Source organism: Acomys russatus, chromosome 21, assembly GCF_903995435.1.
Source record: "Acomys russatus chromosome 21, mAcoRus1.1, whole genome shotgun sequence".
NCBI classification, from domain to species: domain Eukaryota; kingdom Metazoa; phylum Chordata; class Mammalia; order Rodentia; family Muridae; genus Acomys; species Acomys russatus.
The window spans coordinates 29,542,954-29,567,758 of NC_067157.1; the positions used below are offsets into that span (position 1 = coordinate 29,542,954).

The following is a 24,805-nucleotide window of genomic DNA, read 5'->3' on the forward strand; positions in this document are numbered from 1 at the left end:
CTTGCTATGATAAAGGATTGCTTATAAAGCTTTATGTGGAATAGGCAGTATTACACTCATTTCACCCACAGTAAAAATATTAGCAAAAATGAATTAAGAGACATGTGAATGGAGGATGGTCTTCCTTCCTTGGTCCTTGGTTAGCTATTCTTACAGTTCTCTTCTGCTTGACTGTATTAGTTAGACCTGCTAGAGAGGCAACACATTCAACCTTGGCCTCTATCATGACCACTAATTTTTCTTTAAAAAAAAAAATGAGACAAGAGGAGATGTTGGGGGCACAAAGGTTCTATGTCCACAGATCACTAGGGAAAGCAGGGATATTAAACACGCAGGGGCCTCATCTCAACAGAGGGCGTATAATACCTGATTTCCTGACCAGAAAAACGGGAGTGGATTTTGTTAATGACCTGGTGACCTCTCTGTCATCTGTGGAGGCAGACCTCACCCACATCCTCCAGACTCTTCCCTCCCTGAGCTATTTCCCATCCTTAGGGGTGCTGTCATGTGTACTTTATGGCCTGCTGGCCTATATGCTATCTCAGTCAGGGACCACATCAGATTCTCGGCTGTTTCCATCCCATGTCTTTGCAGGCTCAGTTTCCCCGTCTGACACCTGCAGGGACTCCCTCATCTGTTTGGTATTGTTTACGCTTCCAGAATATAAAAAGCTCCTCCTCCTCTCTTTGCTTCCCTGCCGGCCTCAGGAGGTGAAGAGCTTCTTTTATCAAAGCATCTTTTATGTGACCCAAAGTCACAAGACTGACTGGCATGGTCAGAAACCCCTGGAACTAGGAGATAAAATAAACCCTTCCTCCTGAGGTGATCTCAGGTACATTGTGACAGTAGCAGAGAGCTAACAGAGAGGATGAGACTGGCAAGGAGAAAGGAGGGGTCTGCAACATGGGGTGGTGGTGGTAGTTAAATGCATTATGAAAACATGGAGCCGGAGCCAGTGGGGTCCTTTGGAACTGAAAAGTAGTATCCGAAGACGTTGCTGGGGTCTCAGAATCAGCAAGCACTTGGGGGCAAAGGCGTATGGAGTGCCAAGATTGGAAACTAAAATCAAGGCAGTGGTTGAGAAACCTGGAACACAAATCCTCATTATGTTTAATGAGACAACTTTGCTTCGTTTAAACATAAAAAAAAATAAAAAATAACTAATTGGGAGCAGGGGAAATACAGGTGTCAAGGACTTGGTTCACTGTCCTGGAGGGTGGTATGTCCAAAACCCACAGAACTGACCAGACAGGCCTGCTGGAGAGCAAGCTGAAGCTACCATCTCGAGATCAAATATCCTATCTAGTAAATTCTTGCTTTTACTCCTTTTCCCCCATTTATTTTGGTTTTGGAAGACAAGGTCTCATGTAGCCCAGGCTGGCTCTGAAGCCCCAGTGTAGCTGAGAACACTTCTGATCCTCTGGACTCCACTTCCCTAGTGAACTATAACGAGTGTTTGCCACCACAATGCCTGGTTTTATGTGGTGTTGAGAAATGAACCTAGGGCTTTACAAACCCTTGGTAAGCACTCTACCAAGTGAGGTATGTCTCCGTCCCTAGGTTTTACCCTGATCACCTCTGAGTGATGAACAAAGGACCACTGTGGTGGTTTGAGTGGGAATGGCCCCCATAGCCTCCTGTGTCTGAATGATTAGCCTATAGGGAATGGCACTATCAGGAGGTGTGACCTTGTTGGAGGAAATGTGTCACGGTGGTGGTGGTGGGGAGGCCTTGAGGTGTCCTATGCTTAAGCTATGCCCAGTGTGACATACAGTTCACTTCTGCTGCCTGGGGATCAAGATGTAGACCTCTCAGCTCCTTCTCCAGCACCATGTCTGCCTGCACGCCGCCATGCTTCCCGCCATGAGGATAATGGACTAAACCTCTGAAACTGTAAGGCAGCTCCAATTAAATGCTTTCCTTTACAAGAGTCTGCCTGGTTGTGGTGTCTCTTCACAACAATAAAACCCTAACTAAGACCACTTACATCACCACCACCACCACCACCACCACCATCATCATCATCATAATTTCAATATTTATGTTTATTTATTTATGTGTATGTGTACTTATGAATGCAAGCATATGCCAAGTGTGTGCAGGAGACCACAGAAGCCAGAAGAGGGTGCTGAATCCCCCGGAGCTGGAGTTACAGAGATGGTTGTCTGTCAGTAGCCTGATACAGGTGCTGGGAAGCAAACCTAGGTCTTCAGGAAGAGCAGCAGCCACCCTTGGCCACTTGGCCACCAGAGACATCAGCAGCCACCCTTAGCCACTTGGCCACCTCTGCAGCCTTTACTTACGCCACTGAAGGTGATTTCTTTAAAAACTAAACTGATTATAGTAGTTACCACAGCTACAAAATACCATCACAATAACATCCTAGAACAGGACTTGATCCGATAACTGGACTTTACAGCTTCTCTAAGTTGAACATTAAAATTAACCATCACAGATGCAAGCAAGAGCCTCAAGAATGCCACAGGTGGCTGATGTTTTCAGAACTCTGAAGCCTGCAAAAGTTCAGGCCATATGGCAAGTGCTTATGTATTAACACTCAATTGCTCCCCATTTTTAAGGCACACGCTGTTACAGGTTCAATCTTTCCCCAAATCATTATATTGTATCTCATTTATGAGATATCTCTGGGCAAGTGCTCTTGGGTGTATAGGAAGCCAGGATGAAAAAGCAGACCACTAAGCAGCACTCCCCCAGGGCCTCTGCTTCAGTTCCCGCCTTGAGTTCCCTTCCTGATTTTCCTTAAGCATTGGTTGTAAAGTGGTAAGATGAAATTATCCCTTTCCTCCCCAAGTTGTTTTTGATAGTGGTGTTATCACAACAATGGGAAGCAAAATAGGGCATCTACTATCTTGTTAACGAATTAAAAAACACAACAGACAGTTTGATGGCAGATGACTAGATAATTTTGATCCTATAATTAATGGGTCACACACACACACACACACACACACACACACACACACACACACACACACACACACACACACACACACACAGACAAAACCCAAAACAAACAAACTAAAACTCCAGTGCCCAGTATGGAATACTTCCATGGAAATTGTTGGTCAGGGAGGCTCCAAAGGCCCCTCCCTCAAATGTAGGCTTTTGTAATTTTACTTGATTGTCCACTGGAAATAGATGAGAAGAGTCTGTTGCCAGAAATATCTTGAATACAAAATATAAGTAAACCAAGCCGTAAATGAACTAACTTCCTTTTTTGTTAGATAGCTTCCATGGTATCTGATGATAATATATAGCCTGTTGGTGTGTGTGTGTATGTGTGTGTGTGTGTGTGTGTGTGTGTGTGTGTGTGTGTGTGTGTGTGTGTGTGTGTGTGCGCGCGCGCGCGGTGGGGCTGGAGGTATAAATTATCTTACACAGCTCTCAACACTGTGAACTAATATGCCCACTGGTGCAATAGTGGCACAAGTATTATGGTGGTAATTAACTACTCCTTGATTTGATTAATGACCTACACTACAAGAGGGAATCCATGCTCAGATTGTAGGTAAACCCAGTGAAGAACTCATGACTGCAGAGCTCTTAGGCTGTAGGGGGAAGTCAACTAGTGTTACTTGGCTAAGTCAGTGTAGCATCAATCTTCCTTACAAATATCTGCATCTATACCTGCAAGCAAAAGCGATTCTTAGCCTTCACCAGAGAATCTTTTGATTGCAGTGAATGGAGATGAAGGTAGAGACCAATGGCCACCCACTTATACCTTTGTACCATCTCTTTAAGGCTCAGGGAACATTGCAGAGGGGAAGGCAGAAAGTGTGAGCCAGAAGACAAGGTGAAGAGTTGTGAAGTGTCATCTTCTAAGCATTGCATAGCGCTTTACTTACTTGTGTATACGTGTATGTGTGTATGTGTGTGGTATATGTGTGTGTGGGTGTTGTGTGTGTATGACCACAGGAGCTCTTGGAGGTTAGAGGCTGAAAATCCCCGAGAAGCTGCAGTTACAGGCACTTGTGAGCCTACCGAAGCAGGAAGTTCATTCTGGAAATCCTAACGGAGTCCTGTGAAAGAGCAGTATAAACTCTTAACTGCTGAGCCCTCTCTTTAGCCTCTTCTTCTTCTTCTTCTTCTTCTTCTTCTTCTTCTTCTTCTTCTTCTTCTTCTTCTTCTTCTTCTTCTTCTTCTTCTTCTTTCTTCTTCTTCTTCTTCTTCTTCTTCTTCTTCTTCTTCTTCTTCTTCTTCTTCTTTCTTCTGTGTCCCTAACTGGGACAAATATTTCTTTCTATTTTTTTTTCTCATGCACTTTTTTTAAATTGAAAAAAATAAAATTATTCATATTACATCTTAATTGCTATCCCATCCTGTGCATCCTCCCATTCCTCCCTCCCCCCTCCTGCTTTCACCCCTTCCCTACGACTGTGACTCTTATTTGTGTGTTTGTGTGCGTGCATGGGTGCTAGTGCTCTTGGAGCACTGTGTGTGTTTGTTTGCATGTGTGTGTGTGTGTGTGTGTGTCTGTATATTTGTGTGCATGCATGGGTGCTAGTGCTCTTAGAGCACTGTGTGTGAGTGTGTGTGTGTGTGTGTGTGCACGTGTGGGTGCTAGTGCTCTTGGAGCACTGTGTGTGAGTGTGTGTATGTGCATATGTGGGTGCTAGTGCTCTTGGAGCACTGTGTGTGTGTGTGTGAGTGTGTGTGCATATGTGGGTGCTAGTGCTCTTGGAGCACTGTGTGTGTGTGTGTGAGTGTGTGTGCACGTGTGGGTGCTAGTGCTCTTGGAGCACTGTGTGTGTGTGTGTGTGAGTGTGTGTGCACGTGTGGGTGCTAGTGCTCTTGGAGCACTGTGTGTGTGTGTGAGTGTGTGTGCATATGTGGGTGCTAGTGCTTTTGGAGCACTGTGTGTGTGTGAGTGTGTAGCTGTGTGCATACATGGGTGCTAGTGCCCGTGGTAGCTAGAGGAGGGCAGCAGATCCCCTGGAGCTGGAATTGCAGGCCCTCCTGAGCAGCCTGAGCCTGAGATGCTGAGATCTGAAGTGTTTCTCTGCAGCCGCAGAACACAGTCATAACTGCTGAGCCATCTCTCTGCCCCCCCCCCAAGCACTTTATTAAATGCACTAGTTTTCAACTGCAACATGAAATCTATATAAATGTACAAACTCCGTGTCACAGGGCTTCTTGTCAGCACTTGGAAGACTGAGAAAGGAGAGCTTTGGAAACTTGAGGCCACCCGGGCTACTATGGTATAAAATCCTGCCTAAAAACAAAAACAAAACCCAGAAAATATCGAGCTGGGGTGGAGTTCAGTTGGTATGAAGCCCTGGGTTCAATTGCCAGCACTTCGTAAATAGGACATGGTGGCACACGCTGGCTGTCATCCTCGTGCTCAGGAGGTAGCAGTGACATGACATCCTGCCACAAACAAACAAATAACCAGATTTTAAAAGGTTTGATTAACGTATTATTCTTGCTATCTACATATCCTGGTTCCTACAGATGATTTCTTCTAAGGCTGTAAAGATCAGCTGTCCACAACGTCTGAGAAACGAACTTTACCCTGTGGACAATACTGTTAGACAACGGCGTGTCCCTACCGATTGCCCAATCGCTACACAGCTCCGCTTTTCGCCTGTATTTAAAAGGCAGTCACAGCTGTGGCAGTCAGGACAGTTTCCTTTTCCTTGACTAGAGGGAAGAAAAGACCATTATTGTTTTCTGGCTAAACAGGTTTGCAAAGCCAAGGGAAGAATGGATTCCAGGCTAGCGTTAACCATGGAGGAGCCCACTAAGAAAGACAGTCTCAAGAAATACAAAATCCTGTGCGTGGTGAGTGCAGTTGTTAATTTTAGTCTTACAAGCTTGGTGGCAGATGTGAAGTGCACGCCTTTCCACTCAATGTTTGTTTGTGTTGCTATTCAGGTTAAAATGTTAAGTAATTGTGACTTTATCATTTCTAACTGTAATGCAAGCTAACATTATTAATTACATTCCAGCAGAACTTTTAATTATAACAGGTTCGTACTCTGCTAGACAGAAATCTATGAGGACGCTTTGCTGATTTTTTTTTTTTTTCACCATGTGTTTATAATTAGAGCTCAAGACATTTTTGATTGTAAGAGCAAGGCTTACCGACGGAAATCACTTGGCACCTATGTTTTAAGGAACTGTTGATTTTTATCTTATTAACCTTCCACTTGCATTTATCTTACTTTGCTTCCTTCCTGCTTTTCGTCTTTTTTTGTGGTTTATCTTCCTTGTCTCAAAATATAAATGTTAAAAAGGTCTCCTTGGTTTTATTAGTCTGTTTTTATCCTTCATCATCAAACAGGAGAACTGGGGGACTCTGTCCAGCACCCTGATTTCTCATGGCACATGCAAATGTGTGCTCTGGTTTTCTTTCCCCATAATGACGAGTTCCTTTAGCAGCAGATCCACCTCTCCCTGCCTTCCAGGTTCCAATTGAATGTCCCTAATAACAATACAAGGATGTTGGAGTTGGTTTGTTTTTTTTGTTGTTGTTTTGTTTTTGGTTGTGTTTTTTGTTTTGTCTTGTTTTTATGTTTTCTCCCCTTGCTTCCTTGACAATATTGAAATGCTCATATCTAAGACTTACTTGCCTTTTGGCTGACTTACCTTTACCTTCGTTGAATGTTTCTCATTTCCTGACATCTTATCTGATGGTCTTTTCTTTAGGCAATCTCTGTGCTCTCGTGTATCACTAAGTCATACCTTCCCCCAGCCCAAGGCACAATCTCTGACTTCTTGCTGGGACATCCTTAACTTCAGCTGTCTCCTGCCTGACTACTCACCGGCATCTCAAGCCCAAAGCAAATGCAGTAATTTTTCACATCTGCTTTGCTTGCAGCTTTCCTCTGACTACACCAGGCTAGCACATCTCACTACTCCTCAAACAATGCATGGGCCTTGAGCCCAGGGACTACAATAAACTAAACCTTCAATAAATCCCCAGTGGTTTATCTTTCTAGGAATTACAGAGACTCCTTGCCGCTTTCGTGCTGTTATCTATGTCATCTTGTCAACTCAAAGAATCAAAACACCTTGGGAGCCAAACTTGGATTCTTTGTGTATTTTTCTGTGTTTCTTTTCCTTTTCCTTCTGAGATACCCGTGGGTACCCACACAAGCTTAGGTTTTATCTCATAGACACGTCTGCCTCATTTCCTTTTCTTTTCCTTTCTTCCTTCCTTCCTCCCTCTCTCTCTTCCATTTATTTATTTATTTAGTTACTCAATCACTTCCCGGTCTGATCCCAGCCTCCTCCCTCCTCTCCTTGAGACAGATGCTGCAGCCACAGGGGTATTTCCCTGTCTTCTCTAGCAGTGCACATCAGCAGGCCACATTCTTTTGATTTGGGTTCTGGGAATTGAACTCATGTCCTTGTGTTTATAGGGTAAAATCCTTTGCTTACCAAACTATCTCTTTAGTCTGGGGATTTAAAAAAAAAAAACTTTCTGTCATTTTTTTGTTTGTTTTGTTTTTTGTTTTGTTTTTTTTTTTTCTTCTTCCTTTTGTATTAGGAAGTTTGCTAATTTAAAACCAGATCTCAAAAAGAACCCTAATGGTTCCATTTCTTTTCTTTTTTAACAAGTTTCAGTTAAATTTTTGAAGGTTTCAGTGGGTATTGTGGTGCATGCCCATAATTATGATATTTAGAAGGTAGAGGCAGTAGGGTCAGAAGTTCAAGGTCATCCTCAGCTACAGATGCAGTTTAAGGCTGGCTGGCCTGATGTCCAGAAGACCGTAAATCAAAAACAAAAAACAAAACAAAACACATTTAAAGGTTTCTATACATTCCTCTTATACTTTATACAGTCCAGCTGATGCCAAATGTTGGGTTCTCAGAACCTTTCGGAGTCCAGAACATTTTTATTCCTACTTTGTGTTCAGCATAAGGTAACTTAAGATGCATGTGGACATCAAGAAGGTTTAAATAAATTACACACTGAAGGAAGAAAGGAAGGAAAGAAAACACAAACACCTGATATAAGGACAAAAGCCTGAGAAAATATAAATTTTAATATTACAAACATTTAAAGCATAGTAAGGATAGACAGTGACTTTTAGCAAGTTTAATAGAAGAAAGCACACGAGGTGTAACAGTCTGTAAATCTATAATACACTTGGCTTACCATAAAAAAGCCGCCTTTTATGCTTTCTAATAATCCTGGTAGGGGCTGTCTGTGGATCCTGGCCACTGTGACTGGAGTTAACTACTAATGATCTTTTTCTGATGCTGCTGGTCTGCTTTTCGAGCCAGGGTTTTCTGGTGTACCCCTGGCTGTCCTGGAATGCACTCTGTAGACCAGTCTGGTCTTGAAATCAGAGACGCACTTGCCTCTGCCTCCGGAAATGCTGGAATTAAAGGCGTGCACCACCACTCCCCTCTAATGCTGTTCTTAAGTAGTTGTTTCCACTCAGTGCCCTTCATTGAGCAAATATGCATTCGAAGATCTCTCACTGATAATTGGGTGCAATTTGAGACTTCTTGGGAAAAGTTACGGAGGGGGACACATCCCTGCCGCAGCACATACACAGAAGTCTGAAGACAGAGTACTTTGGGGACTTTGTTTTTCTCCTTCTACTCTGGGACCCAGGGATCAAACTCAGGATATTAGGCTTGGCAGCTATCAACACACACACACACACACACACACACACACACACACACACACACACACACACACACACACCCTGTTACCAGTCTGTACAGCTTACACAGCCCCACTAGCTAGTATTCTTATTGCTTGGATTCATGGCTTAGGTAAAAGAGAGAATCTGGTCACCCCACATTTGATCTGATTGAAGCACCGAGTCTCCCTGCTGCACAGCTTTGTCAGACAGTAGTGACCCCAGTGACCAGAACAGTCTCTGGTCAAGAAAAGCCTCCAAATCATGTGACGTCATGTGTGTGAACCGAAGAGCAAAGTAGACTCTCTCAGTTAATTGCTCGTACACTGTATGTTGACAAATGTTAATCATTTTTCTGGTCTTTGGGCTAATTAACAATAAGACATTTAGGGATTGCACAGTTCTACTGGATGTCAGAGTAATCTCCTACAAGTACTCTCCAAAGGGAAGCCTAGTCAAGAAAAGGGGGGAAAGTGGGAAAGATGAAGGTAAACAGCGTCCATGGGTTTAATTCCTGCCTCTGTCTTAGTTTGGAGTTAAACTTAATGCATTTGAATTATGAAAATGTGTCCATTTGGATGTCTATAATAAGTGAGATATAAAACATTTTCTCATGGGGCTAGGATGCATGTCACTCACTTGTCTGGCACACGTGATATCCTGGTTTTGATCTCCAGGCATGGTGGCAGAGGCCTGTGAATCCCACCCGTGGGGAGGCAGGATGGAACAGAGTTTAATATCCTCCTTGACTACACAGTAAGCTTGAGATTGGCCTATGCTACATGCGAACTTGTTTCAAAAGCCAGATACAAATCAAATTAAATAATTATTTCCCCAAATCTCTTTTTATCCGACATTAAGTATAACAGTTGTTGCATCTGGTCCCTTTTGTATTTCTGTAGTTCGTAATTAGCATGTTGCCTGCCCTTGAAAAGTACTTACCTGTTATTTTGTTTATAGTTTTAAAAAGCCACAGAATGAATGACTTCTCCTTCTCTCTAACAGGTTCTTCTTGCTTTATTGGTGATTATGTCGCTTGGATTAGGCCTGGGACTCGGACTCAGGAAGCCTGAAGAACAAGGTATATACCCCAGCAGTTTTAAACAAACAAACAAACAAACAAACAAATAAACAAAACACCAACCAACCAACCAACCAAGAAAAAAAAAAAATCCCAAGCCAGTCTCTTCTTTCTTCTGATTTTAATTCATTCAAACTCCCAGTCACACATCCATTTAAGAATTGACACAGTTCTTCCATGCAATATGGGAACATGGCAGAGATTTTTTTTTAAAAGTTAGTATTAGCTGGACAATTCCTATCATTTTGTGGTCATAGCCTGCTGTATCTCTGGGGGCCATTACTGTTTCTGCTGGAGTGAATGTTGGCAAGCTGTTTTAGTGGTATCCTTCTGTGGTTGAGGCATACAAGTGGGCAGCATTTCTTGACTATCCTACTCTCTAAATTGCATAAGTTGACTTCAAAAGGCTAATCTCTGAACAAAATCTCCGATTGTCTCAATCTTTTCTTCCTTTCCTTATTTCTTCACGCCGACTGGCTGGCTTCGCAGAGCCACTCTTCTTCCTTCTCTTCCCTTCATCTCATGTTCTCAGCTCTTCTAGCAGCAGCTCAGCCTCTGTCTGCCAATCAGGGCCTCTTCAGCCTTGTTCAACGTGTTCAATATTCCTTGGCATGTCGCATACTCAACCCGTTTATTATCCGTTCTTGTGCCTCATCTCTTCTGCTGAACCCAAACCCTTACTCATTTGCAATGTAAAATTGCAATGTGTGGATTTTTAAATTGTATACGTATTCTTGCAAAATTATTGTCATGTGTGCACTTCTTTTTAACTTGCTCATTAAAAATTTAATGTTGACTTGTGTTCTGTGCTTTTCTAATTAGTATCTAGTGATGAAGGAGACAGACAAAAGTCCTTTTAGGAGTGTACATTTCTAGGCTGAGGGTGTAGCCTCATTGGTCCTGTTGGTCCTGTCCTTGCCTAGCATGCGTGAAAAGCCCAGGAGTTGGTCCTCAGGACTGAACTAATTGGATGTGACAGGGCATAACTATGGTCCCTGCCCTGAGAAGGGAGTAGGTGGAGAGATCAGATGTTGAAGGCCATAGTGTGGTGGAGGAGAGGGGGAGTTTCAAGGAATCGATAATGAGAGAAACCAAGAAAAAAAGAAATGAACTGTTGTCAGGCTGGCATGTGAGAATGCATGTGGCTGTGAAGCAACTCCTGAATTAGGAGCTCAGGGAAGTGAACAAGTTGGGTCACTCTCCAAGAAGAATATTTTAGGTAACCAGAAACAACAAATAAAAAGGCCTAAACCTAGGGGCTGGAGAGATGGCTCAGAGGTTAAGAGCACAGCCTGCTCTTCTAGAGGTCCTGAGTTCAATCCCTGGCAAGCACATGGTGGCTCACGACCATCTATAATGTGATCTGATGCCCTCTTCTGGCCTGCAGGTGTACATGCAAATAGAGCACTCATATACATTTTTTTAAAAAGAAGAAGAAGAAAAAGAGGCTAAACCAGGAGAATGGCAGCTGTGCTCCACTGAAGGGGTAAGAGGAAGGGCATGAGCTGGGCCTACCAGGGCCAGAGGGAGGCAACCACGGGATAGGATCAGCCAGGTAGAAAAGCGAATCCATAGAGAGTGGCATATCAAAGCTTGGTCTTGGATTTGGATCGGAGAGTTCGAGTTGAGGAATGAAATAAGCTGATTTGTTCCCAGCTGTATCGTGAGCTAAGGCTGCTGTGTTCTGAACATGGAAGAGTGAGTGTAGATGCAGAGGGGACAGTTACCACCCTCCCAAACCTCGTCTCGAAGCAGTGGCAATGTATATTTGAATTCTGGAACCATTTGCATGGGTTAGAGCTCATATATTAACAAATGGGGTATAAAATGAAAATGAGTTTACTCAAGAATGACCTTATTTGTTTGTTTTGTTTGTTTGTCTGTTTTCTGTTTTTGCATGAACATCTGGAAATACCAAGCTTTCATACTTGAGCTGGGGATTGGGTGGAGGTGGGGCTTTGGGCAGCACTAGTTTGTATAAAAAGATTCAGTTGCTCATTTTTGAACATGTTAAAATTGACATTTTACTTAGATATCTGAGTGGAGGCATTGAGAAGGGCATTGATATGTGAGACTGGCTTCAGGGGAAACTTTTGCCTAGACACACACTTTTGGTGATATCAGCTTCCTCCAGTCACATGACTGGAGGAAATGAACTTCATCATCTTGTCTTCCTACTTTCCTTCCTTTTCAAACTTTTTTTTTTTTTTTTGGATACATTTTTAAATGAGTAGTCTAGAATACTACCCTTGACTTACCAAGGCATTTATATTGTTTGACTTCTACATTTACTCATTTTTATATACAACTGGCTTCATTTCTCCCTCTGCAACTGATCAGTTGTCCTAACATAAAGAAGCTCAGTATTATTTCATCAGCACCATTTGTTTTAGAAATCTTTTATTAAAAAATAGAAATTTTTTATTAATGTAATATATCTATGGCTATGTCTCTTTTTCCCACCATTTTACTCTGATACACATTACAATGTTTGAAAGATAACAAAGCTAAAAGATCACTTTTGTGTGCTGGGGCTGTAGCTGGTAGACTGCTGATCTTGTATGCTAACGGCCATGGGGTTTAAGCCCAAGTATGGTGGCACATGCCCCAGTAGTTGGGAGGACTAGGAGTTCAAAGTTACCCTTGGCTGTTTAGAGTTTGATACCAGTCTGGGCCACATGAGATCCTGTCTCAAAAATATAATTTTGAGTGACAAATAAATAAAATTAAAATTATGTCATGGTTTCCAAGGAATGGAGATAATGCTGGCAGAACTGAATTCACCCAAACATGCTACTATGTACTCTTTGCCTTCAAGTGACTTTCTGGGAATAAAAAGCAGATAAGGAAATTGTAGATAATAAGCATTTAGTTAGTCCACACTCAATCTACAGTCAAGATAAATTATATATAACTTGTCACATACTTGGCTCAGGAAACTTCAAGGAGGAGGGGCAGAAGAGTCGTTAGAATCAAGGTCGGGGATGACTGTGGGGAAAGTGTCCTCTGGACCCACAGTGGCTGTTGAACTGCCTAAGAGCTGAGCAAAGTCACAACTGTCAACAGGCCAGGATGGGCTACAGAAGGGAGGGAGGCGCTGGGGAGGGGGTGTGAGTCCCCACTCCCAGCTGAGAAATTATTGACCACTGATGGTTGATAAGGAGGGCTTACGGTGTTCAAAACCCTTGCCCTGCATGCTGGGAGTCCTTCTTAACTCTTCATGAAAAACAAAAAACAAAACCAAAAATCTTTTCTCAAAGTTTTCTTTACTTTTTCTAGATTGTATTTGTGTCTTCTTTGTGTATACTGCTGTTACCTTCCTTCCTTCCTTTAGACTCTGTCTGTCTGGGTTCGAATCTCCTGCTGGATTTGAAAGTTTCCATCCACTCACTCTCTGGCACGTATTATCTGAAGCAAGTTTCTAAAATGCAAATCTAAGTTGCTTTTTTTTTTTTTTTTGCGTGCCCTGTAATGACCTCCCCTTAGCGCAGCTGGGCCTCAAGAGCACCTGTCCTCAGACCTTTAGAACTATTCCTGTTAGCAGCTCTAAACTACACATTGGCCTCCTTTGCTTTGCTAATTTGCAAATGCCCCGCCCCTTTCCTGATACTCTGTGGGGTCATCCTACTCCTTCCCCCCTCCCCCTCTTCCCCTCCCCCTCACTAGTTTTGTTCTACCCGGTGGCGATCACACTTGTGTTTATACACTCATGTCTCTAATTCAGCGCAGCAGCAGCAGCCACACATCCTCCATCTGTAGACATCCTCCATCTAGTCTTAGTCTGCACGAACTGCTTCCGTGTGGTTCTCACCTTCCAGGGATGAAAGGCTGGCCGACCTCTAAGTGCTGCTGTTGTCTGCCTTTCCTTTGACAGGCAGCTGCAGAAGGAAATGCTTCGACTCTTCACCCAGAGGATTGGAGGGTTGCAGGTGTGACACAGGATGCTCGGGCCGAGGAGACTGCTGCTGGGACTTTGAAGAAACCTGCGTGAAGTCAAGTATGGGTTTTCACTGTCCGTTCACTAGTGTGTTAGTTATGCAGCCGTCATGCTGGCATCATGACCTTCCACCACGTGTTAGTTTCCAGGGCTACCGTAACAAAGTACCACAGCCCAGGTAGCTGAAAACAAAACAAAACAAAATAACAATAGCAACAACAACAAAACCCCAAACAACGTCCTTTCTCTCAATTCTGGAAGCTAGAAATCCAAGATCCTAACATTGGCAGCACTGACTGAGGGACAAGGGTCTCCAGCCTCGTTTCTAGGGCCTTGTTGGTCATTGGCAAGCTTTGACATTCTTTGACTGGCAGTGTCACAGCTTCAGACTCTGTCTTTAGTGTCACAGGATTTTCATCTCCTCACATAGCCTTCCTCTCTCTGTGTGTCCCTCTCTCCCTTTTGTATAAGCAAATCAGATGAGAGCGTATCTGTAATCCCAGGACTCAGGAGGCCAAGCAAGAGGGACTGGGCCAGACTGGGCTCTACAGTGAAGGCTTATCAAAGGACAACAGCAGCAACGAAATAGAAGAAGGGAAAAGAGTAGAGAAAAGGAAGGGGAAAAAAAAAAAGCCAGCCATTGCATTGAGGATTGTCTTACCTACTTCACTTTTCTTGATTCTTTGTGAATAATTTGCACATATTTCCAAATAGAATCATATTTGCACAGAACAGAAATTAGGTCTTCATGATCTCTTAAGAACACACAGTTCTGAGCTGGTGTGGCGGCACACACCTTTAATTTCAGCACTCGGGAGGCCGAGGCAGGTAGATCGCTGTGAGTTCAAGGCCAGCCTGGTCTACAAAGTGAGTCCAGGACAGCCAAGGCTGCACAGAGAAACCCTGTCTCGGGGGGGCGGGGGGGAAGAATGCACAGTTCGACACATAGCATCTTTCTGGACATCTACACAAGGTAAATTATTATCATAATTAACAGTGCACAACACAGGAGTCCACTTAGTTTGACTGCAGTCGAGGGTTATCTGTACAGAAAGTGAAATGGGGTTTCCATAGAATTCTAAGATGCTCCTGTCACTTCTGCCACAGCTTTCTTTTCTTTATTGGCTTGTCCTTAGACAAGGTTGCGTTAGTGCTGGTGAAGCCTCACCGTGTGCAGTTCCTACACTTGAGCGGGAATAGGATCGAGGCTCAGACCATCCGCAGACTCAGAGTACAAGTTCAACATGTGTAGCCACATTTCTTTCTGCCACCCATACAAGGAAAGGGGGCTGCAGCTTCTTTTTGTTTTGTGCAGTGTATTTTCATGTATTCAATCAGATGAATCAGGGGTCTGACCGTATTGGAACAGCACAGGGAGGAATACGAGGCATTTGTGGTCTTTGTGTTGTGCGCCTCGGCACTCAGAACTGCACTGCACGCTCTTTCAGCTCAAGTGTGGACGTGCAATTCGTTTCGTTGTGGGGAGAGCAGGCTGGAGAGCAGCCTCTGCTCCTGCGCGGAAGACTGCTTACAGAAGATGGACTGCTGCGCCAACTACAAGACCGTTTGCCAAGGTAAGCGGGGGAGGTGCTGGTTACCGCAACGCTGGCTTTCTCAGGGCTATCCTGAGCTACAACGATTATCTTAAGGCAGGAGAGGATAGTTAGCTCATAGTCCACACAGGGGTGAGATGAAATGTGTTGTTTTTAAATTACCAGGACGGCCTAATAATTGTTTATTATCAGGCCTATAATTATTATTACTTCGGTCAACCCCCCTAGCAATCAATCAAGAGACAGACACCTGCTATATTTTAAAATAGCCTTAGTTAACCTGGGACAAGGCAAAAAATTAATCCTTTTGGGTTTGGTTTTTCAAGACTGGGTTTCTCTGCGTAGCCTCGGCTGTCCTGGACCCACTTGGTAGAGCAGGCTGGCCTCAGACTCACAGAGATCCGCCTGCCTCTGCCTCCCTGAGTGCTGGGATTACAGGTGTGCGCCACCACTGCCTGGCTTCCTGAATTTATGTTCTTAAACAAAAAGAGAGAAATCAAATTGGATCCCACGTTCTGAAGCAAGAGATAGAAGTCAGGGTGTAAGTATTGCTACAGCTGGGCTCTCTAATCTAAAGATGGAAGAAACAAAATATGTCTCCCATAGCCACAGGAATTTGAATACAAACCCAGTTTGTAGTGCTCTGGTGGTGGTGGTGGTGGGAGGCATGTCAGGAAGTGTGGCCTTGCTGGAGGAAGTATGTCACTGTGGGTGGGCTTTCAGAGCTAAAATCCCTTTACTACTTCCAGATTGCTCTCTCTGCCTTGCGTTTATAGTTAAGGCTGTAAGCTTTCAGCTTTCTGCTCTGGTTGCCATGTCACTTGGGTTTAAGCCTCCCTGCCACAGCAAATCCGTATCCCTCTGGATCTTTAAGCCCAAATGAATCATTTCTTCTTGAAGCCGTCTTCGTCGTGATGTTTTATAGCTCTGACAGATTACAAGCAGAAAAGCATGGCTACCAGAGAAGCTCCCATCTAGATGTCTTGGGCGAGCAAGGGGTTTTGACTGGTAGAGCGCCTGGTCCCCACTGGCCCATGGCTGAGCTCAGCTTTAGGCAGCTTATTGGTCAGCAGTGACTTCTAGGACAAGCCACGTTCCAAGAAGCGTATTCTGTTTCTCCACGAGTGGGGCATGTTTGTAACTGTTGTGTGTTTAACACAGGGGATGGAGCCATGCCCGGGACCCTTAATTAAGTCCTTATTCATGGCTTTTCTGTGAAAGCAAAAAAATAAAAAATAAAATAAAAAGGGGGGCGTGTAATCCTTGGGGCTCCGTCCTAGCATATGACCATTTTGTCCTTCATTCATGTGACTCTTACCTGTCTTAGAAACATTACTCAGTACAGTCCAGGAGTATTGGTATTGTATTGGTATATGAGTCATTTTATATGAAAAATGATTTAAAGTAACCAAAACCAGGATTACTAAAAAAACTGGCCTGAGTTGGAAACAGTTTCCAAATACTTCTTAATAGTGACAATTGAGTCATAAAGTTTTTTGTTTGTTTGTTTGTTTGTTTTTGTATTTAGAAAAGCAAGTATGGTTTCTGGCTGGCTTAGCTTTCCAATTCCACTGAGTGTACTTTTTATTGTCTTTATATTCTCCTTTCTTTTGACCCAGTTTTGTATTTTGGGTTGTAAGCCTAGCCTTTAACAGCTGAGCCATCTCTTCAGCCCCTTGACCTTGTTTTGTAACTTTAATATTTTATCGAAAGGCTTGTGCTGAGGTCATGTAAATTTTTTTTTTTTTATCTGAGTTTGTTGCTTGACTGTAACAGGAGTAGCAGTTGTTACAAATATATTGAAGTTTAGCCTTATATACATTCATTAGCCTTCTGGGGCTGACCGCTTGTTTATTTTCAAATTAAATTTAATTCCTTCTCATTCTAAAGATATAGATTTTTAGATTAAAAAAAAAAGTAGCTTCAGAGAAAAGTTTGAAGGAGTTTGAGTGATTTTGGAGTAAGAACCTGCTTGTAGCTTTTATATGTTGGCAAATTTAGAAAGCTTTAAAAACAAGGATTAATTTCTGTCAAGCAGAGGTAGAGAAAATCAACTGGTGTTTTCCTCATGTCTGTCCATCACTTATTTTCATCACGTATCATTTCATGGCCAATCCCATCTCATGCTGACAAAGCATAATTTTTATAAAGGTAGCATGACCTGCAGATAAGTGCAGACTGAGCAAGGGACAGGTTTGCTGACTCAGGAAGATAAGCAACTGGATTGTAAACCTGCTTCAAAGAGATGAGCGTATGCATAGAGTATTGGAATAAAATCACCGAAGTTGTAGCCTCTGGTAGGGTTCAAATTACTCATCTGCCTACAGGGCAATTTCTTATTTATTTGCTATTAGCTAAGAATTCTATGTTATCTCCATCTGTTCTCTGCTAGTTGACTGTTATCTTGAGCTGTAAAAGGAGAGACCCAGATAGATTTGCATTTATCTAGGTAATTGAGGCATAGACCGGCCTCTTAGATGATTACCAGTGTGACACTGGCATGGAGTCTAGGACCATGATCTGTGTATCTCCATATCTTTTATTTCCTTCTCTTTTTCATTTTAAAGTCGTTTTGTATGTATGAGTGTTTGCCTTCATGTACGTCCACATACCATGTCTGTGCCTGTTCTCTGAGAAGTCCGGAAGAGAGTGACAGGTCCTCTAAGACTGGAGTTAAAGATGGTTGTGAACCTCCATGTGGGTTCTGGGGATCAAAGTCTGCTCCTCCTCAAGAGCAGCTTTTAACTGCTGAGCCATCTCTCCAGCTTTGTATTTCCTGTTTCCCCTTCCAGACAGGTTTCTCTGTGTTCTGGAACTCACTCTGTAGAGCAGGCTGGCCTCCAACTCACAGAGATCCACCTGCCTCTGCCTCCTGAGTGTGCCACCATGCCTGGCCTAGTTCCTTTTTTGTGTGTTTTGGTTTTTTTTTTTTTTTTTTTTAACTATACACATCATTTTCTTGTCATCTTCCTTCTCTTCGTCTCTGCCTCTCTGTCTCCATCATTGTCTCTCTCTGTCTCTGCCTCTCCCTCTACTTTTTCCTCTCAAGAGTTTAGATTATTTCAAAACTTGCATTTTGCTCAGGAATACTTTCAATATGTGTCTAAAAAAGATAAAGATTTAATAACGTTATAATGCTAACTATAAAAATCATAATTACTTCTAATCCTCAAATCTATGTTCAATTTTGACTCTTTGTTTCATAATAGTTTTTAAAGGATTGAAGCAAAATCCAGTAGGTGCTAGTTGTTACCACTGATTGATATATTTCAAGCCTTGTAAAAAGCTGTGTTCCTCCTGTTTGTGCCTCTGACATCTTATATGCTGGAGAAATGAGGTCATTTGTTCTAGAGAGTTTCCTAGTCTAGGTTTTGTTGTCTGAGTCTTTTGTGACTTAGGTAATTTATAATTCTATATACTTCCAGAAATTCCAAAGTCAGAGCCATAGCACTTCTGAAACAATAATATTTATTTATTTATTTATTTATTGCAAATTCTACTTTTAATGAATGGTGTTTCCTTCATCATGATGTGTGTCATGTTGGTTTGTACCTTCTGTGGAGGTGTCACCAGAAGTTTCCTCCTGTATCCTCTGTCACTTCTACTTTGTTAGTTAGCTAGAATGTTCTGTGAAGGAAACCATTCATGCTGCAAACTTTGTTAAGATTTAAAAAAAAAAAATTGCTTATTTATTTATTATGTGTACATGTATACCTTCAAACCAGAAGAGGGCATCAGATTACATTATAGATGGTTGTGAGCCACCATGTGGTTGGTAGGAATTGAACTCAGGACCTCTGGTAGAGCAGCCAGTGCTCTTTACTACTGAGCCATCTTTCCAGCCCTGTTGTTAAGATTTTTAGTTCAGTATTTTCCATTTGATACCAACCATTCCAGTTAGCCATTTCTTTTCTTCCTGGTTTTCTTTTTCTCGTCTCTAGGTTTTGCTTATTCTATCTATTATTATTACAGCCATTGTGAAAAATCCTTGAGGTGAGAGTGTGAGAAAAACAAACCCATTAATAAAGAAATATTATTTTCCCTCGAGAACTATGTTTTTCTGGATGGGGTGGCTTCGCTTCCTGGCACTCTGCAGTGCAATCACTGATCTCATGTCTTTAGAGGACACTGCCCTTGTCACCATGTGAGATGGAACACACTGTGTCCTGGAAGGAGTAAGTCATCAGAGTGGCAACAGTTAAGCAGCTGGAGAAGACACACCCAGCAAACGCTTGCTTCTTTCTGTTGATGTGGCACAGCTGTCTTAAACAGTATGGTCTCCTTTGCAGGAGAAGCCTCGTGGGTGACAGAAGCCTGTGCTACATCCCAGGAGCCCCAGTGTCCAGAAGGGTAAGCACCAAGGGCATGAGTGAGGCTTCATCTTCCTTTAATAGGAGGAACATGATGCTGTAGTGGGGAGGCCAAATAGAATTTCCACACTTTCCTTTCAAAATATAATTGTTAACAGAAGTCTGGACTCCTTGCAGAGTCGCAGTCAACATTTATTTGCTTTGCTGTTGGCAAACTACCTTTGTGTATTATCGTGTTATGTTCATGCCTCACAATGACTTAGCCCTATTTGCTGGCATATACCAACCTTCCCAGGATCCTATGGGCAAGACTGGAGTTCAGACTAAATTGGCTCCTGCCAGGATGCTTTTCAGCCACTTAGCATCCTTACAGTAAAAGCATCTTCCAACTGAGGGGGGGGGGGGGGGGGAAGGGATTCATGGAAGGAGAGGCTCACGGTGACAGGAGGATCTTAGCTGGGCATGCCTCCCCTCCCATGTGGATGACCATTGCTCTGCTGGTGTGCAAAACCATACGTGACTCCTGTTACTCCCCATCAGAACAAACTTCCCTCCCCTCCTTCCCCCATGCCCCCGCCCCACTGCCCTCACTTTTCTGGGCCCACTAGTTAGGGTGGCAGTAGGGTGACAAACGATGAAAAGAATGCCTGGCTTTATGAGGAATAAGCATTTTAAAATAATATCATTTTAGCCGGGCGGTGGTGGCACACGCCTTTAATTCCAGCACTGGGGAGGCAGAGGCAGGTGGATCCCTGTGAGTTCGAGGCCAGCCTGGTCTACAATGTGAGTCTAGGACAGCTAAGGTTAACACAGAGAAACCCTATCTCGAAAAACCAAAAAAAAAAAAAAAAAAAAAAAAAATCATCATTTCATTTAAAAATATTTATAGATCCTGGCACATGGTATGTCAACATAAGTACTCCAAGCCACTAGGGAGGCTGAGGCAGGAGAATCACCTGAGCCAAGGAGCTGGGCCAGTTGGAGCAACATAGAGAGATGATGTATTTCTCTAAAAACAAACCAACAAAACCAAAAAAACCAAAACCAAACCAAAACAAAACAAAGAAACAATAACCAAGCATCATACTAAATTACAGCTCTTCAGATGGACATCTTGGAAATAAAAGGTCTACATTGGTAGTTACGAGCCCAGAAAGACCAGGTACTAGGATAAGAACCCACAGCTTTCAGCAGCAAAATTAGGTAGAATTTTGAAACACTTCAATGGTTCAGAGGAGGGAGCAGGGTATATTTAATATACAATATATTTAACTAACGCACAAACAACACAGAAAAATGGAGGAGGCAGAGATAGGATCTGAGTTAAGTTTATAAAATTTTATTAAGTATACTAAAAAACCATGGTAATAGGTTTCATGTTGACGTTTCCATACATAGACATACTGTATTTGGATCATATTCTGTTGAGGTCACAAAGGTCCCACGTCCACAGATCACTAGGGAAAGCAGGAATATTAAACACAGAGGGACCTCTCCTCCTTGGAGGGGATACAAGACCTGATTTCCTGCCCATAAGGCTGGAAGTGGAATTTCTTAATGACCCGGTGACCTTTTTACTATCTAAGGAGGCAGACCTGATTCACCCTTTAGCTCCCAATTAAGAGAATCTGTCATTATGGGGAGATGTCACCTCTTCCTTATAGCCTGCTGACCTCTTTGCTAGTCAGAGACCACCAGATTCTAGTGCCTTTCACTATAGGGCACTCCTCTTTGTGAAGGAATTTCTAAGTAGTCGTGCCTTAAGCTTTATTGCACACCAGGAGCTGGAACAATTCTTGCCTGGAAACCTGGAGTGTGACTGTTGCCTGAAACTCCCCCCCCCCCACGACCCCCTGCCGGAAATTATGCTGCAATTTAAGTATCAGTGAGCCGCCTGGCATCAGACAGCCTCCCGGAATTTGACCCAGGTGGACAGAGCCAATCTGAATGGAGTTTTCATTCTCACTTCTTCACGGTTTGCTTCGCTGCAGAGTCTCCCTTAGCATCCATGCCCTCTTGTCCTTTTCCTCCTGCTAAGCCAGGTTTCAATGTCTTTTGTGTGTATGCCTGTGACCCAGTCTCATTCGCACTGTTTGTAAGAGCGTAGGTGGGACTTGGTTCACAAGAGCTCTTGCCCTCGCTTATGCCTACATCACTGAAGAAAACGCCTTTCCTTTCCCATCAACCATTATCTGTATCTATCCTCAGGGGAGGAATGAGGCCCAGTGAGCAGCTCACCCTCCATGCCAGGCCTGGCCTTATAGAGTTTTTGTGAAGGTCATCATGTCTGCTATGAGTTCAAGATTGCAACAGCCATGTCTGGAAGTCAGTCTCCCTCTCTGTCTGTTTGTCTGTCTGTCTGTGTCTGTGTCTCTCTCTGTCTGTCTGTCTGTCTGCCTGCCTGCCTGCCTGCCTGCCTGTCTCTCTCTCTCTCTCTCTCTCTCTCTCTCTCTCTCTCTCTCTCTCTCTCTCACACACAAACACACACATACACACACACCTACCTTCATTGGCTTTTATACTGTCTTTCCTCTTTGCCATGATATTCCCTAAACCTTGGGATTTGTGACTAAGCATTTGAAAATTTATTCTCAGCACTTTGACCAGTTATGAGTCTCTGAGTTAACTGCTGACCACTGCAAAAAGATGGTTCTCTGACCAAAACTGATAACAGCGCTTTCTATGGACAACATAAACATGCCTACTTAAGACGATGATTTTATATACGTGTCATGCCCATTTATACAAAAAACATCACCTTTCCCTACATTCAGAAAGACCAACGGTCCTTTTGTTTTGGGCCTGCTACATCGGTTAACATCCCCATCTCTTCTCCCTTCTCGTGATTAGGCTTAGGGAGACCCTCACTGAGGGATAAAGAGTCTGACTGTATGTCATGCCAACTCTTAGCTTCCCTAGCTCTCTTCAGCAGCCAATGAAAGAACAGCAAGGATGTACAGCCACGTTTAAGTACTGACTTTGTCCATGGGCCTTTGCATTAGGCACTTCTCTGAGCTTTTCTTATAAAGCCAAATAATAATGATATCAGGCAGGAGAGGTGACTTGTGGTGGCTAACGTACTTGATGCTGTTTTAGGACACCCAACTCTGGTGCCCAGCACCCACATCTGTCCATCTCAAAGACTGCCTGTAACCCTAGCTCTAAGCGATCTAATGCCCTCTCTGTCCTCCACAGACACCAGCAACATGCAAAACACTCATGTACACATAAATAAGCATAAAAATATGAATGTTGAAAAATAATGGCAATTCCAAGTTCAGAAGGCCTTCTGTAAGAATTAAAGGATTTAAGGAAGGGGAGAACATTTGCTACTGTAATACAATGTACATAATGAGAGGTGAGCTGATATATTTCCCCACTGAGCCCTGGTTTGGACTTTCCCACCAATGGCGACATGTACATCCTCTCACACTGCCTTTTCATGGTTGAGGGAAATGTGTTCGAGCCTCATGCATGTGTTTGCAGGTATCAGCTGTGTCTGGTACGTATGTGTGCAGGGTCCTGCCCTGTTTGGACCCTAGTCCTTTCTCTTGTGTATTTTCTGTTGGTTCTTTAACAGCCACGCCTCCTAGAAATTCCGGTCTCATTTTACAGTGATTTAATCTGGCGTCCTTCTGTGTGCCTGACTCTGTACTGAGTGTCATCCCTCTCTCAGTTTCACTTCCCACAACTGTGACTCCTTCATACCATTAGACTCAGCATCTGGCACAATATCTTACTTGAAAACTTGTTGTTAATTACTGTGCAATACATGACTATTCTAAGCAGCCAAACACTCTGTCTTTCTAGATTCCCTTTATGGCTTCTTCACCACACCAGAGCAATAGTCAGTCATCCTGGTAACTTTTCTAGCTTTACTTAGCCATATTGAGGAAGTGGAAACCATTTTCTTTCCTTCCTTCCTTCCTTCCTTCCTCCCTTCCTTCTTTCTTTCTTTTTTGATTTTTCGAGACAGAGTTTCTCTGTGTAGCCCTGGGTGTCCTGGAACTCACTCTGTAGACCAGACTGGCCTCGAACTCACAAAAATCCACCTGCCTCAACCTTCCGAGAGATGGGACTAAAGGCTTGCACCACCACTGCTCGGCTGCCATTTTCTTATTTCACCTGGCATCAGGTTTCCTACCTTTGTTTTCAGTCACATTTGGGTAATTTATTAGAATTTTAAGGATTTGCCCTAACCAAATCTCTTTAAAAGGTATGTTTTTTGTTAACAGCGGTGGAGTACACAGCTGCTTGAGCACAGATGTGAAAGTTGCTTTGTCATGCCCATTCTTAAGGCACTATATAATGAGAAGCAAATTTACTGTCTTCATACTTGCTTCATAGTTCATGAGAAACCCACATCAGAAACACCCAAATGCCTGTGTTGTGATTCACTCATGCACTGGGAGGAACCAAACTGTTGTTACAAGAGATGTTTTATAATTTTAAGTCACAAGATAGATAAATCTCAAAGGCAAAGAATGGCAAGCAAAAGATAGCGGAGCCCACACAATATACACTATGTGATTTAATTTGTAAATCTCTGTATCAAAGTAGGAACAATTATTCTTAAAAGTCAAGGTACTGCTCATTCTGTTGGGGATAAGGTTTGCTGAGCTCAGTAAAGGGGATGGTGGGGGCGTGGGGTTGGGGTGGGGGTGGGAATCAGGGCAGTTTCTGGGGGTATTAGTCACGTTCTGTTTCTTGGTGTCAGTGATGGCTACATGGCAGAGTTCGGCTAAGAAAATGTCTGTGTGTATGTATCTGTCACACATAAATATGCATAATCATGGAAGCAAAAGTCAAAAAGCAAAGATAAATATAACAAATTTTAAAACTACAGCCTATGGCTGTGACTCCAAAATTACAGTTGATCATTTTATGCTAAATACTGGTCTGAAAGAGCTTTAAAATGTGTGGCTAGGGGCTGGAGAGATGGCTCAGAGGTTAAGAGCACTGACTGCTCTTCCAGAGGTCCTGAGTTCAATTCCCAGCAACCACATGGTGACTCACAACCACCTATAATGTGATCTGATGCCCTCTTCTGGCCTGCAGATGTATATGCAGGCAGAGCACTGTATACATAGTAATAAAATTAAAAAATAAAAATAAAATGTGTGGATACATGTTAGTACCCTAAGATATGAGTATAAAAAAAAAAAAAAAGCTTTAGAGTAAAGAACACATCAGATACTAGTTACCAAGTCTGTCATGGAAGCATCCAAAAGACGCCGGGGTTCAGTGACCCCCTGCTTGACCCAGAACTGTTTTCTTATCGTATTTTTAAATGTTTTTCT

At 43.0% G+C, this 24,805-nt stretch overlaps 1 protein-coding gene across 1 annotated transcript in view; it reads left to right on the forward strand.

Moving 5' to 3' along the window:
- The first annotated feature begins 5,589 nt into the window (after positions 1 to 5,589).
- The window catches only part of Enpp3 (ectonucleotide pyrophosphatase/phosphodiesterase 3), a 72,134-nt gene continuing 52,918 nt past the window's right edge, over positions 5,590 to 24,805 (forward strand). Inside the window, exons 1-5 of the mRNA XM_051164311.1 lie at positions 5,590 to 5,802; positions 9,630 to 9,705; positions 13,580 to 13,702; positions 15,091 to 15,216; positions 19,485 to 19,545. Of these exons, the coding sequence (XP_051020268.1) occupies positions 5,725 to 5,802; positions 9,630 to 9,705; positions 13,580 to 13,702; positions 15,091 to 15,216; positions 19,485 to 19,545 (464 nt within the window). The 5' untranslated portion in view covers positions 5,590 to 5,724. The remainder of the gene's footprint in view (positions 5,803 to 9,629; positions 9,706 to 13,579; positions 13,703 to 15,090; positions 15,217 to 19,484; positions 19,546 to 24,805) is intronic.